We start from the raw sequence: 13,895 nt of genomic DNA, 5'->3' as shown, positions 1-13,895 counted from the left end.
ACAATGATGTTTGTTTCTTTTTTACTGTATTTACGTAGCAGAAAAAATACTACAATCTTTCACTTTAAGATGGTTTCTGATAGAAAATTAGATCTAGTTGGTACTTTCAAAAGGTCATCATTCCCAGTAATTTTTAAAATAATCGTGAAAAATTAAAAAATAAGGAAAATGGAAATTTTACGTAAAATCAAATTTGTTATTTTGTTGTAATTCAAAAATAATTCTACTGGCCGCATCGAACTCCGTCGTTCAATATTTTAATCTCAAACTTTATAATATGTCTTCAAAACTTATACAATTTTGAGCGTTTTTAGATTCTGAACGAAGTGATGAATGTATTGATTTTACAATGATGTGTTTTTTTTTTTTTTTTTTTTTTTTTTTTTTTTTTTTTTTTTTTTTTTTTTTGGGGCCGAACACAACTTTTGGAACAAAAAAAATGGTTTCATTTTCAAAAGTTGGACCTTTTCTGAAAGGAAAGGGAATCTAGTTGGGACTTTGGGGGGGCCAAAGGGAAAATTTCCCAATACTTTTCAAAAGCGGCAGGAAAAACCTTAAAAAAATAACGGAAAAACGCGAATTTTTACGCAAAACCAATTTTTGACAAAAACGAAAACTTAATTTTACTGTAACTCAAAAAATAATTATTGTAAGCACTTGAAATTTGCAACAGATGTTTATATTAGCGTTGTCTATACAGGGTTAAATTTTCAAAGTGTTTCGACTTTTTTTGAGCTATTTATAGACAAATGAAATTTTCAATTTTTCTAAGTATTTTTTTTTAAAATAACGATAAAAAATTTTTGGTTGGATAGAAAACTTTGAAAATTTAATACAAGGTTTCTTATAAGTTGTTCTCACAGTGATAAAAAAAAATCCAAAATCGTTAGTCACAATTTTTTTTTATAAGTGCTTAAAGTTTAAATTTATACGAAATATGTCAAAATTGCGAAAATTTGCAAGTAATTTTGTGGTTGAAAAATCGTAAAATTTTTTTCTTTTATAACTAAGCTTTTAAAATTTGGTACAAGGTTCTCCATAAGTTTTTCTTTAAATATCTGTAAAAAAAACTCAACCGGACTAAGACAAAAAATTTTTAGGAGTGTTTGAAATTTAAATTTTTACAAAACCGCATTAAATAACGGTTTAGCTTCAAACGATTTTTGATATTTGTTATTATTCAAAAAGTATGAGTCGTAGACACTTGAAAATTTTACCAGTTGTTTAAATTGACATTTTCTTTATATAGTTTTATTTTCAAAATATTTCACTAATTTTTAATCTATTTATAGGCAATTGAAATAATCGATTTTTTTTGATTTTTTTTTTATAAATGTTGATAAAAAAAAATTAGCTGGGACAAAATACTTGAAAATTTAATAGAAGGGTCCACATATGTTGTTCTAACTCCCATTCAAAAATTATAAAAATACATAGGCACAATTTTTTTTTATAAGCATTTAAAGTTCAAATTTTGACTAAATACGTAAAAATTACGGCAATGTTCAAATTATCTTAGACAGAAATTCATAAAAGTTTTTCTTTTTAATTCTAAGATTTGGAAATTTAATACAAGGCTCCTAACATATTTTTACAATAGCAGTTGCAAAATAAAAGGAATACATTGTCACAATTTTTATTTATAAGCATTTAAAGTTCAAATGTATACGAAATATGTCAAAATTGCGAAAATTTGCAAGTAATTTAGTGGTTGAAAAATCGTAAAAATGTTTTCTTTTATAACTAAGTTTTTAAAATTTGGTACAAGGTTCTCCATAAGTTTTTCTTTAAAAATAATATATCCTAGACTGACAAATCATCTCCGTTCAGAATCGTTTTTCGTATACAATGATATAATATCATTGGATTCAAATTTAATTCCATCCATTACAGTAACCCACTTGTAACCTACTGTACAGCAGAGCGACATCCACGACTTACCCGCCTTTTTTTTTTTTAATTTGTATACCTAGACATTTGAAATTGTCAACTGTTAATGCCACATCTCTTGGTTTATATATCATTACATAAGTATAAGTCTGTAACTATATTATTCTGCTTATATTAATAATTTAAAAATGTATTATATAATCCTATACTATTACAGTTCAAAATGGTTATTCATCATTAGGTACAGTTAATATTTTGAACAGAAGAACATTTTTTCAGAATATAAGTACCTATACTATAATGGCTATATAAACTCTTCAAACACTGTTAAAATAATTTTAAGTAGTTTTTAGGTTCTGAGAAAAATTAAGGAAATATAAGAAAAAATTGAATAAGAAAGTCACAAATGTTTTTTATAAATTATATTACACCATTATTTGAAATAAAATTAAAAAAATGGAGTTAAATGCAGGCTGTAGGAATTCTTCTTCTAACAGATAAAAAAATATTTATCAAAATCCGACAATTCTACAAGGTCTGAGAATTATTCCCGTGAAGTTATTTTTTCTATATAATACACCCTATCAAGTATCAACCACCCCCCCCCCCTAAATAGGTATCATGTAGTAGATTAGTGGAAAAGTATTATAATTAAGGTGACAACTAAAATCTAAAATTTAATTTTAAAATTTGTTAGAACATTGTGGACAATTTGAAAAACTAGCACCGGTCCCCTTAATGCCTTTATTACTTACTATTTAAATTACTCAATTAAATTTTTCATAGTTTTTAGATCAATTTCAAACTATTGCTAATTTATTTATACTATTATACCACGAACCTATATTAGAATATACTAGACATATATTCACACCGTTCTACGGACTACGGTAAGTCGGTATTGATTCAAAAGTTAATAAAAATGATTTATGATATATTTATATATATAATATATACTATTATATTATAACACAATAATATAATAAATTAAATTTTTCTGGCAAAAACTAATTCAACCTACCGTTTGACTAATTGTAAAATAGGTATACTAATTTAATATCAATATATCATAAAATATACTTAGTCATATAGGCTGAAGGACCGTTTCCTCTTATAGAATCATTTTTTGTATGCAATGATTTATTATTGAATTCAAGTTTAACACGTCCATTATGCAGTGATTTACTCAATTACTAGGCACACTCGCAACTTTGTACAGCAGAGCGGTTACCTACTTGCCCATTTTTTTTGATTATTCATTTAAATAATATTTTTTATGGTAAATATACCAGTTTACCAGGATGTATACTCATAAAAAAAATATTTTAATTTCTTTTATCATATATTGCCCCTATGTCTTAATGATCAATATTATCCTAATTTAATACTACTTAATCTTACATTGTAATATGTCCGAATTTTGTAAATTTAAAATCTTATTTTGTGATTATTTACTTATGGCCTATGGGCTAAAATTTCAACACAAATAAGGTACTTATTATTTAAATATTAATAAATATGTAATATTACTGAATAGATGGAAAAATGAATTTAAATGTAAATCAGTGAATCAATGAAATAGTGCTCAATTCATTGTTATATATTTTCTATTATTTTGGTTCTTTTAAAATAATGAACTAATTCTTATAAATTGTACCTATACTAAATTTAACTAATTGGATGACATTTAATTATTTTAAACAGATGTCATAGTGCATAAAATCAGTATCACAAAAATATTACAATTATAATAATTAATTTTAAATATGTAAGTGGAAAAAACATGTTTATCTACTATCTAATATTTGATGTATTTGTTTTTGACATTTTCAGTTCATATTTGTTATAGTTTATGTATAGGTCATAACTAATAATTAATAAGTATTTGAATTTTGTTATTTATTCAATATGATAGGTGTAAAATAGGTATTTTGTGTGTTGTGTCAAATCTACATTTATTGCTTACTATAAGGATTCAAAATAATTAATTAATATAAGTTTATAAACTGTGTGATGATAATGATTTATTATATAATATATTGCATTAATAATTTTAAATTTGATTAAACTGTGAAACAATTAAATATTTTTGACATATGTATATCTGTAAATTATTGATATAAAATATAGTTATGTATAAGTGTATATTGTATATTAATGATGTTATTTAAATTTGAGTTAATAACTTAATATGTTACACATTTAAATAATCCATAGCTAAATGAAAGGATATTAATATTAATAAAGTTATGAGTAAATTTGTCAAAACTAATATACCTACATTTTATGAGAAAAATATTTAAAAACGTAGGTACCTATGCGTTATTTTTTATTATATCTATGCCCATTTCCTATGGACACAGGATACTGCATAGGTGCCTACTGCCTAGGTTATACAATTTACAAATTTAATGAAATATGAATAACTTTAACAGAAGTTAATATTAACAAGAAAAATGTTATTTTCTGTATCATTGTTGAAGAATAAAATCTCATTAAAAATTAAATAATATTTTTATCTATAAATCTAATTTGTTGAATTTCATACTTTGAAACTAATCTCACTTTAGACATCCTCTAAAATTGTACTTCACTCTCAGATTGCAGTCGTTTTTATGTAGTGGCCGTGACATCTCACCAGTGTAATCACAGTCTAGGTGTTTTGGCATTTTTATTTTAGTCTTTTTGTCTTGTCTTTTTAAACTTGGCAACTAAACTCCCTTGTTGGCACCTCAAATGGTGTGTCATATTACTAAATTTAGAACGAATTGAGCGTTGTTTTCAAATAGTGATTGAATTTAGTTAGGATAGACAGATATAATCATCTTTTATCACTATTCATTTTAATTATTAAACTGTCTTAAACTATTATTTACACCATGGCGGATTTTGATTATATTTTATAGTGTTATACACGAATATCGGTAGTTAGGTACCTATGTCCAAGATGGTTATGAACGATACTTTTTTTATTACATACTCGTTATTAAATAATTATGTGGATAGAGCATGTAGGTATAGATAGGTATTTACTTAAATCAAGGTCTAGATTAGAGTATATAACTTTATAATAATTCAATACAATAATACTAATATTAATGATTTAGGTCAATATTATTAGTATTGAGAAAAATTAATGAATTTGGACTTCGCACAGTTTTAATACAATATAATTGTATAAATATGTTATTTAAAATACTATTATGAGTGCAGAGTGACCTACGAAAATGCATAGTTAATTATGCAATATTGGATTAGAACCAAATGTTGCATCGCTAAAAACTAATGAGCAATACTAAGTAATATTAAAGTAAAAATAAAAAATAAATGTAAATAATAAACAACATTTGTGTCTAAAGCAATCCATTGTTTAGAATTAGGTAGGAGGTGTACATCTGTAGTGAATCATTTCACAAGTAAACACTCAACACGATAGAGAAATTACAATGTGTTTGCTCTTAAGGGTTTGTCCTATTAGGAGGGTATTTTACTATTTTCCAACGTACCTACACGGTTATATCATCTACAAATAATGTAGGTATATGATTGAACGAATAATATTATTATTTTCTATTATATAGGCTATGTATAGGGATTGTGGTTGATTAGAGAAGGTACCTATATATTACATTGATCAGATTGCATTATAGATTATAGATTGGGCATGAATGCGTGAATAATTTTGTACACGTAGATAGGTAAAAAAATATGAATAATATTTTATTGTGTTTTTTTGTCGATTATGATTTATTGCCTCATATTTCTAATCTATAACAATTATAATATAATCTATAATGTAGGTACGACGTACCTACCTGATAATAACTAATAAGACATTGTATATTGAAATTCAGATACTTTTTAAAATTATTTTATGAATTATTAATAATACTAGGTAATTTTGTAATAATAGTAGACGCTGCGGGTTTTGTAAAAAAAATAATTTATTTCAAACTATAGATAGATACAAATTAATGTAATATTTTAATAGTTAAATTAAATAAAAAAATAAAAAAATACATTTTAAAAGAGCAATACACACGTATTTATAGCTAATAAAGAAGTTTCTATATTTGTTTAATCTGCGTATAAAATTATATACAGGTAACTCACAATCGTAATTCTAAAAGAAACCCTCCAAAATATTTAAAGCAAGATTTATAGAATTTAATAATATAAAAAAAATTACAGACTCTATTTAGTTTAGTTTTATAATTAGTTACTATAATTAATTATTATTGCTATTGAGGAAACAATGAAAAATCTTTGATTAGATATTGAACTCAGAATGTTATAAAGGAAATATAAATCGAAATAGAGTTAATGTATTGTAATATATATATTATATGTATAATACATATATATGTTTTAACATTTAATCTAAGTAATGATTTAAAAATAGAGAATTTACTACTGTTTTTTTAGATTATTTAAATTGGATGTTGACTATTTTAGAATTCTTGTAAATAATATTTCATGTTAATTGTGAAGTCCTAAAATTTGTAAAAGAAATTAGTATAGATAACTTATGGTTACTTATTGTGTACACATATTCAAAATAAACACTATTATCATTATTACATTTTTAATATTAGGTTCAATAATTATCTTCATAAAAAAAAAAATGTTGATATATAAGTAAATAACTGTCAGCCAATGGCCCAGATTCCGAGTCTTATCTCACTTAAGAAATGTAAACACAAATAATATTTCATATTATGTATAAAACAATTTGTATTGGTTAAAACAATAATATTGTTATTTGCTTATCAATTGTTTTGGGCCTCGTTTATACATGCTTCTCAAAGCAAGTAGGTAGGTACTTATATTGAAATACAACAATGCTTTTTGTTTGTTCAGAGACTAAATATAAGGGACTATATAAGGGATGTTAACTGTTTTTAAAAATTCTCTGATATGATTTCCTATCTTAAATTTGTTTGATACTGACAAGACGAAATCTCCAGAATGTTTTTCCTGAAAATAATTTATACAATTTCTTATAAAATTAATATATGTATATATAATGTTTAGATGTTCTAATTTTAATATATTTATACCTCTCCGTCTAGTTATTAAACACGATGCAAATTATTAATTCATAAATAATTAGAATACAACGTTGGTCTTACACAGACCGCAGTGCGCGTTCAAAAACGTAAAGTAGGTATCCAACTCCTCAAATAGGCAGATCAATTAAAACATTGGTGTGCGTCGTTAGTTCAAGAGTCACCATAACTTTTATCAGGTTTGATAAGAACTATAGCGGGGCGTGCACTATCTGCATGTAATAAACTACACGGATGCCGATCAGTGTACGGTTAAACGCCTTAAATGACACACACGTGTTGATTGTTCTTTTTCGTAACGTACCTACGTAAATAAAATTCAGTTTGTTTAAGAGTTCTTCATTTTTGTATAGTGCCTGATTATAATGTTTACATGGACCACCCAATGGACTTTCGACAATAACAGGCCCTGTACTGCTTGATTATTCAGTGTGTCACACAAACGGTGATTTCATCCACTTCCTAAGCATTTTTTTTAACTTGAAATTTTCTCAACATGCCCACTGAAACGCCAAGCTCGAAATATTCACCGGTGGAATCGCGTGTCGAGGAACGTGTCGCTACTACTGAAGTTCCCAAGGCCAGAGATGCTGTACATGATGAGGATGGATATATCAACAAAATGAAACATTTTCTGACCACAGCAACATTGGCCAATAGCTCAAAGACCAAACCGTCCAAGAATTGTAATTGTAAGTAATTAATATAATTTCATGTAAATTTACTTTTACGCACTTAAAGGAGGTTATTTATAATTACACATATTTTTGAACATAAAGATGACGCGTGATTGATATTTTTAATTGTCCAATTTATTTTTATAATAGCCAATAAATAATTATCAACAGATTAAATTACTCATATTTATATAAAGTGATAAACACGTGTAATTAAGTAAAATTTAAATAAAATAACAGTTTGTACGTACAATTTGTTACATCCAATACTCTACTAGTTTTTCTATTCATCCCATTTACGGAAAAATGTATTAAATTATTTAATTTGAAAACTATTTTTGATTACTTATAACGTTTAGTTTATAAATAGGTATAGTTTCAAATTATAAGTTCGAATGTTCCAACTCGTGGAATTAAACATTTTAAGAACACATAAATATTTATATTGTGTGTAACATTAAGCAAATAGGTAAATAAAAAGATTTTTAAATCATAATTAGAAAATTTCATGTACACCTATTTGTTAAAATTAATAATAGTCGTGACTAGTAGAATTGTTAAATTTTATCGTAATTTGATTAAATGATCATAAAAAAAAAATCAGAATTATTATTATTTTCAATTCATGATTAGCATGTAGAATGTGGATACAATATAATTAACCTTGTATGGTGACTAAGTTTCTAAAAAACATCGCAAGTTTTAAAGCAGTCGTAGATTATAAAATGGTTAAATTAATATTCAGTCACATATATACCTAACATATTATGTTTTAAGTGTTGGGCACTCTTTTTACTAGAACAAAACAATTGCTCTAAGATCATTGAAGATCATACCTGTATAGACTATAGGGTATAAATACATACAAATACTGTTTTATTGTTTATAAATTATAATATACAATTTAGATTAATTAAATTAATATATTATTTTCATATTTTCTATTTGTATAAGTAATTGTTGTGAATGTTGTGATATAACCGATATGAACTGAAATACGATAAATGAAAAAAATTATATTTATATATATATTCACACATTATCGCCAAATTGGTGATGACTGATTACTAATTAGAAATTACGATAAGAAAACTATAACCTGATGCTTAAAATTATTTCTTTATACTTCTTAATATTATTAAACCTATAAATGAACAAAATTCTACAGCCATTTAATTATCTTTTCTGGTTATTTTTTGTGGAGTAAGATATAATGGCCTAAGTGTGAAGATTTTTAGTTATCGTTGAGGGTGTTTATAGTTTGTAAAATTAAAAAGACACTTGTTACAAATTTTCAAATTAGTATGTAGGTACAAGGTACCTCGTACCTGCTACTTACGCAGTATTACGTTTGCATATTACCTATATAAATGTTAAAAGATTTTTGTATTTTTGAAAGTATACGGCATGTTCGATGAATAAATAAAAATAATGTCATCACGTATACGTAGTTAATAAGCAATTATTACTATAATAAGTGTTAGATAAAAAGAGGGTTACGATTCATAATTATTCAGTACTTCTTATTATCTAAAATATACAGTAACACGCCATCAGTATTGTTTAGTTAGGTTAATATTTTTAAACGTTTGTTCGTTAATAATAATAATATATTTATTGAAGTATGAAACTAATAAACGAAAATAGTTTGGGATTATGGTGTTATTATAATCAAACCCCCTCCCACGCACTTTGTAATATACAGTGACGTGTTAATTTTTTTTGGGGGAACTGCTACCCCCCCTTCATATATACTGGTAATATAGTACCTATATATTTTGTACTAATAGGTATACTTTAAAGTATAAATACTTAATGCAACAAAAATAATATTATAATGAATAATTAGGTACATATGAAGGTGTTTATGAAAATGTAAACTATTATTTAGTTAGAAATATCTACTATACATTTTTTTTTAAAAATAATTTCCTACAGGGGTTGGAACTTTTATGATTTGTTTGGTGTCAGTTTTGGTACGGTTCCTAGAAAAAAAAAGAACTTTGGTTCAGATTGAGGTACTATATCTTAGAAAAAAATGTCGGTTCCAGTACTAGAAAATTAAAAATGTCTATTTCCGATAATACTGATTTTATAATATTTTATACATGTGATTAATAAAAAATAACAAATCGAATTTATCAAAACCTTAAGTAACTATTCTCAAAACATAAGTTTTTGCTTCTAAAATACCTATTTAAAAAATATTTCTGTTTCAAAACCAGTTTTTTCGGTACGCGTACAGTGATTCTAACGATCTAACCCTTTAATTATTATTTAAATATTTTACTGGGATAATCCTGACTTAATGAAAAATGATAGAAGAGATTTCATCGTATAGATTCCATTGACATCGCCGAAAATGGTTTTTAAAATATTATTATTCAGTATTATACCTAATTCTAATAATATTGATTAAGACTAACTATTTTCATTAAAATTATTACCTACAAAATATGATTTTTAGTATATAAATATTTAATATAGTGTACACTGTACACCTATTAACTTGAAAAATATTAAAAATATTTTTTACATAATTTGTATTCATAGCAAAATGTTTAACTAATTGTTATTGATTGACTTTACTTTTTTAGATTTTATTACATTTTAATTTTATATTTCGAGAAAGATTTTTCTTCTGCAAATGTTAATAAATCAAAAACTGGGAAAGTCACTCTGCTGTATACAGTACCTAATCTTTAAGTGTACATGGTCATTGATTAGGTCACTGTAAATTGTAATGAATGTGTTCAATATTCGAATTCGATGATAATCAATGCACACAAAAAATTATTTTGATTGGAGATGGTTTGTCATCATCTACTTCGAAATAATGATATTTAATATTTTATTTGTATCACAATTATTATTTATCAGTAATATAGTAAGTTAAACAAATGTTAACCATTACATATATTATCTAATTATGAATTATAATTGTCAATTGTTATCGAGTTATATGTTTGGTTAATACCGATGAACCATACATAGTACCGTGGTACATAAATTAGTAGTTTAAAATTAGTCTAAATATATTTAAAATTGCATTGCGTATGAAAATAATAAATAACAAGTCCTTACGGTTAATATTTTTTGATTTAAAAAAAAATAACTATAGTCATTAGAGGAACAATATGCTTGCTTATTGACTTAAATTTATTAATTTTTTTAAAAATGTCCAATTTAAATCTATAGTAGGTAAGAGCAGAAAGGACTTCATCCATTGCTCTATGCCTAGTATATAGAAAAAGGCATAGCCGTTTTCGACCAAAAACGTATCCTTCCCTTGTCGGTCGATTCACTTTTCAACCCATTCATTCCATCACAAGGAATCATTGTCACATTATCTGTTGATCTGGTCAGTCACAACTCTTCTAAAATCATATCTTGGTATTCTATTAGCATTTAGCACCAATAAAAGCACGGTAGTATCGTTCTATACATTACGTCTTATATACCGTATCATGACCACCGATGATTGTAACGTTTCGGAGAAAGTCATGACTTATTGACTTCAGTCCGTCAAGATCAATTAATACATAGTTAATAGTTATATACCCTATGTATTCTATTATAGTATTAATTAATTGCAATTGTTCGTTAATACGATAATAATTATTACATTTTATAAATAAAAATGCAGAACCTTGAATTAGTACCGAAGATTGTTTTATTGGCTCCAAGACTCCAAGATATATATTTTATTAATATCTTCATATAGATTCTACGTGCTCATATGCAGACATACTTGACATAAAAAACATTGTGTCGTGGATCTAAATTAAATTAAATTAATGAATTGTTCGTGGATTATATAAATGTTTTGTATTATATTATTAATTTGGAAAACTATAGTCGTAGATTGGCCTGTACTAAACTCCAGTACATTTTCCATTACGAATTAATTGTTATTAATTGTTCATAAATCATAACTATTAATTTGGTAAACTATTTTTTTTATAGATTGACCTGTGTTCAACTCCAGTAAATTATTATTAACCAATATTTGATTACGTTCAGTTATTTTTAATCAATAGCAATATATTTACTGTAATATTAAAGTAAATTGACCATTTGTCATCTTTAAAGGTAACAAAGTTATACATATGTGTTATCCATAGGTTTTTTTATAAATATTTTTCGCATCATCATTATTATTTTTATTTAACAAACTTATAACGCTTAAGAGGACGTCGCACCCGCATATGTTGTCTCCGTCTTACACACGTACGGCATAAAAGGTTTTGGCGCAGAAAAGAACCAAGAAGGCTACAGTCATAACTAAGAAACGACATTTTCACTTCATATAAAGGATAAATTTGGCTGTGCAATATCGTTTTTATATTTTTGATATCATTTAACGAAAAAAAGTTCTTATTATTTCAAAAACTATTATTATTTATGTTTTCAAACTTTAATAACTTTTTTTGATGTTCTAATAACGAAAAAATAAAAACGATATTGCACAGCCAAAGTTCTCCTTTTTATATGGTGAAGATTTCCTTTCTTAGTTATGACTGTAACGTTTTCGGTTCTTTCCCGCCCAAAACAGTTTTTGCTATGTTGTACATTTGTAAGACAAGAGAACACATGCAGGTGCAATGTCCTCTTAAAGTTAAACCTATCAAAAAGTACCTTGGAAAAACATAAATAATGTTGTGAATTGTAAATTTGAGGATAAGTCAATCACTATATTATGTTAATTAAAAAAAGCTTAAAAAAATTAGGAAATGTCTCCAAAGCTCCCCCCCCCCTTATTTGCGCCTTTGATTATAAATTTATTCCACAACCTGCAAGTTAAAATGTATACACTAATCGAAAGTGATGTGTTGAATAGGAAGTTATTTATACTTGTGTGAAGAATACACCCATTAATGAAAGTAATGAAACTTCATGGCATGAGTATATTCAGTCAATTAGGAGGACGCAGACTAGCAGTACCTAAATATTTTTTCCTTTTTTATGATTCATTTGAAATTATAAGTGTTATGTAAAATTAGTATTAGGTATTTAAAAAATGTCTATATAAATCACAAATTTATATTTTAAATTGTTTTAATTTTAAATGATTTAAATTAGTCTCCTCCGAGTATCATATTTATATTTTTTATTTTTAATAACATAGGTTGAAAGTTGAATACAAATTTGATGCTTAATATCCAAGATCTATATCTATAATAGTATAAATTATTAGGTTTTAGTAACTTTTTACTGTTATTATTATTTTGTTATTTTATAATACTACATTACAACCTATAAGTACCACCTATATTTAAATTTGACGCTGCGATTTCCCTAATCGATAGTTGTCCGTTCGAAAAACGCTATTCATCATAATTTTCTTGATTTAGGTCCTTATCTGTATATGCATTGATAATTTATACTAGATAGGTCGTACATAATAAAAACATAAAATATACAAGTATTCGTTAAATTACTTTTTAAAGGTTTATAATTATGTTCTACAAAACGTGTATCTGTTTACCATAGAGAAAAATATTTGTGCTCATTTAGCCATTAGGTGATAATGATGATTTATAATTATTGAGTATTTGAGTACATTAAAATTTACCTAATTATAATTTTAGTCAAAGTTAATATTTTTAAATGTAAAATGTAGCCGAGTGGACAACGGCGTCGGTTGTAACGCGCACCATCGCCGGTTCGAATCCCGGCTACAGGCGGCATCGCTCTCTGGGCAGGCAACTGTCTAGGCTGCGATACCGCCATCCCTAAACCGGGCATGGCAGAAACCTACGGGTGCTCAAATAGAAAGTCTGCCAAATAGACGTCCGAACTACGGCTACTCCCGAACATAACGAAAAAAAAATGTAAAATGATTGATAAATTGAATTGTATTATTCTAAAATTTTATAATAGTACTTAAAATGTATTATACTTCGGTTATAAATTATAATGCGGGATAAATTAAAATTAAATATATACGACTAAATTTGATTGAAACAATTTAAATATAATAACTCGGTTACTTGAGTCTCAAAAATTATATTACTTTTAATTATCTGATAGAGGACGTGGTAGGTAGTTGCTGACTGCTGTCTAAATTTACCCAATATGTTTATTTTATCAATTCCTATACTTAATACAATTTTCAAAATATTTTGGCTCGTTTTGAGCTGTTCACTGTCATTTTTAATTTTCAATTTTAGATTCTGAGTGGAACGATGAATGTATTGATTTTCTAATGATGTGTGTTTTTTTTTTTTTTTTTTTTTTAATTTTTTTATTTTTTTGT

General features: G+C 25.9%; 1 protein-coding gene across 1 annotated transcript in view; it reads left to right on the top strand.

The window, feature by feature from the left end:
- LOC100166719 (lysosome membrane protein 2) overlaps positions 1 to 13,895 on the top strand; it is a 43,063-nt gene that overhangs the window by 13,711 nt on the left and 15,457 nt on the right. The window contains exon 2 of the mRNA XM_003244686.4: positions 7,313 to 7,651. Within this exon, the coding sequence (XP_003244734.1) occupies positions 7,456 to 7,651 (196 nt within the window). The 5' untranslated portion in view covers positions 7,313 to 7,455. The remainder of the gene's footprint in view (positions 1 to 7,312; positions 7,652 to 13,895) is intronic.

The sequence above is a fragment of the Acyrthosiphon pisum genome, chromosome A2, assembly GCF_005508785.2.
Source record: "Acyrthosiphon pisum isolate AL4f chromosome A2, pea_aphid_22Mar2018_4r6ur, whole genome shotgun sequence".
Classification (NCBI taxonomy): Eukaryota; Metazoa; Arthropoda; class Insecta; order Hemiptera; family Aphididae; genus Acyrthosiphon; species Acyrthosiphon pisum.
Note: the sequence above shows the minus strand (reverse complement) of the source record. Positions and strands in the feature narration are given on the sequence as shown.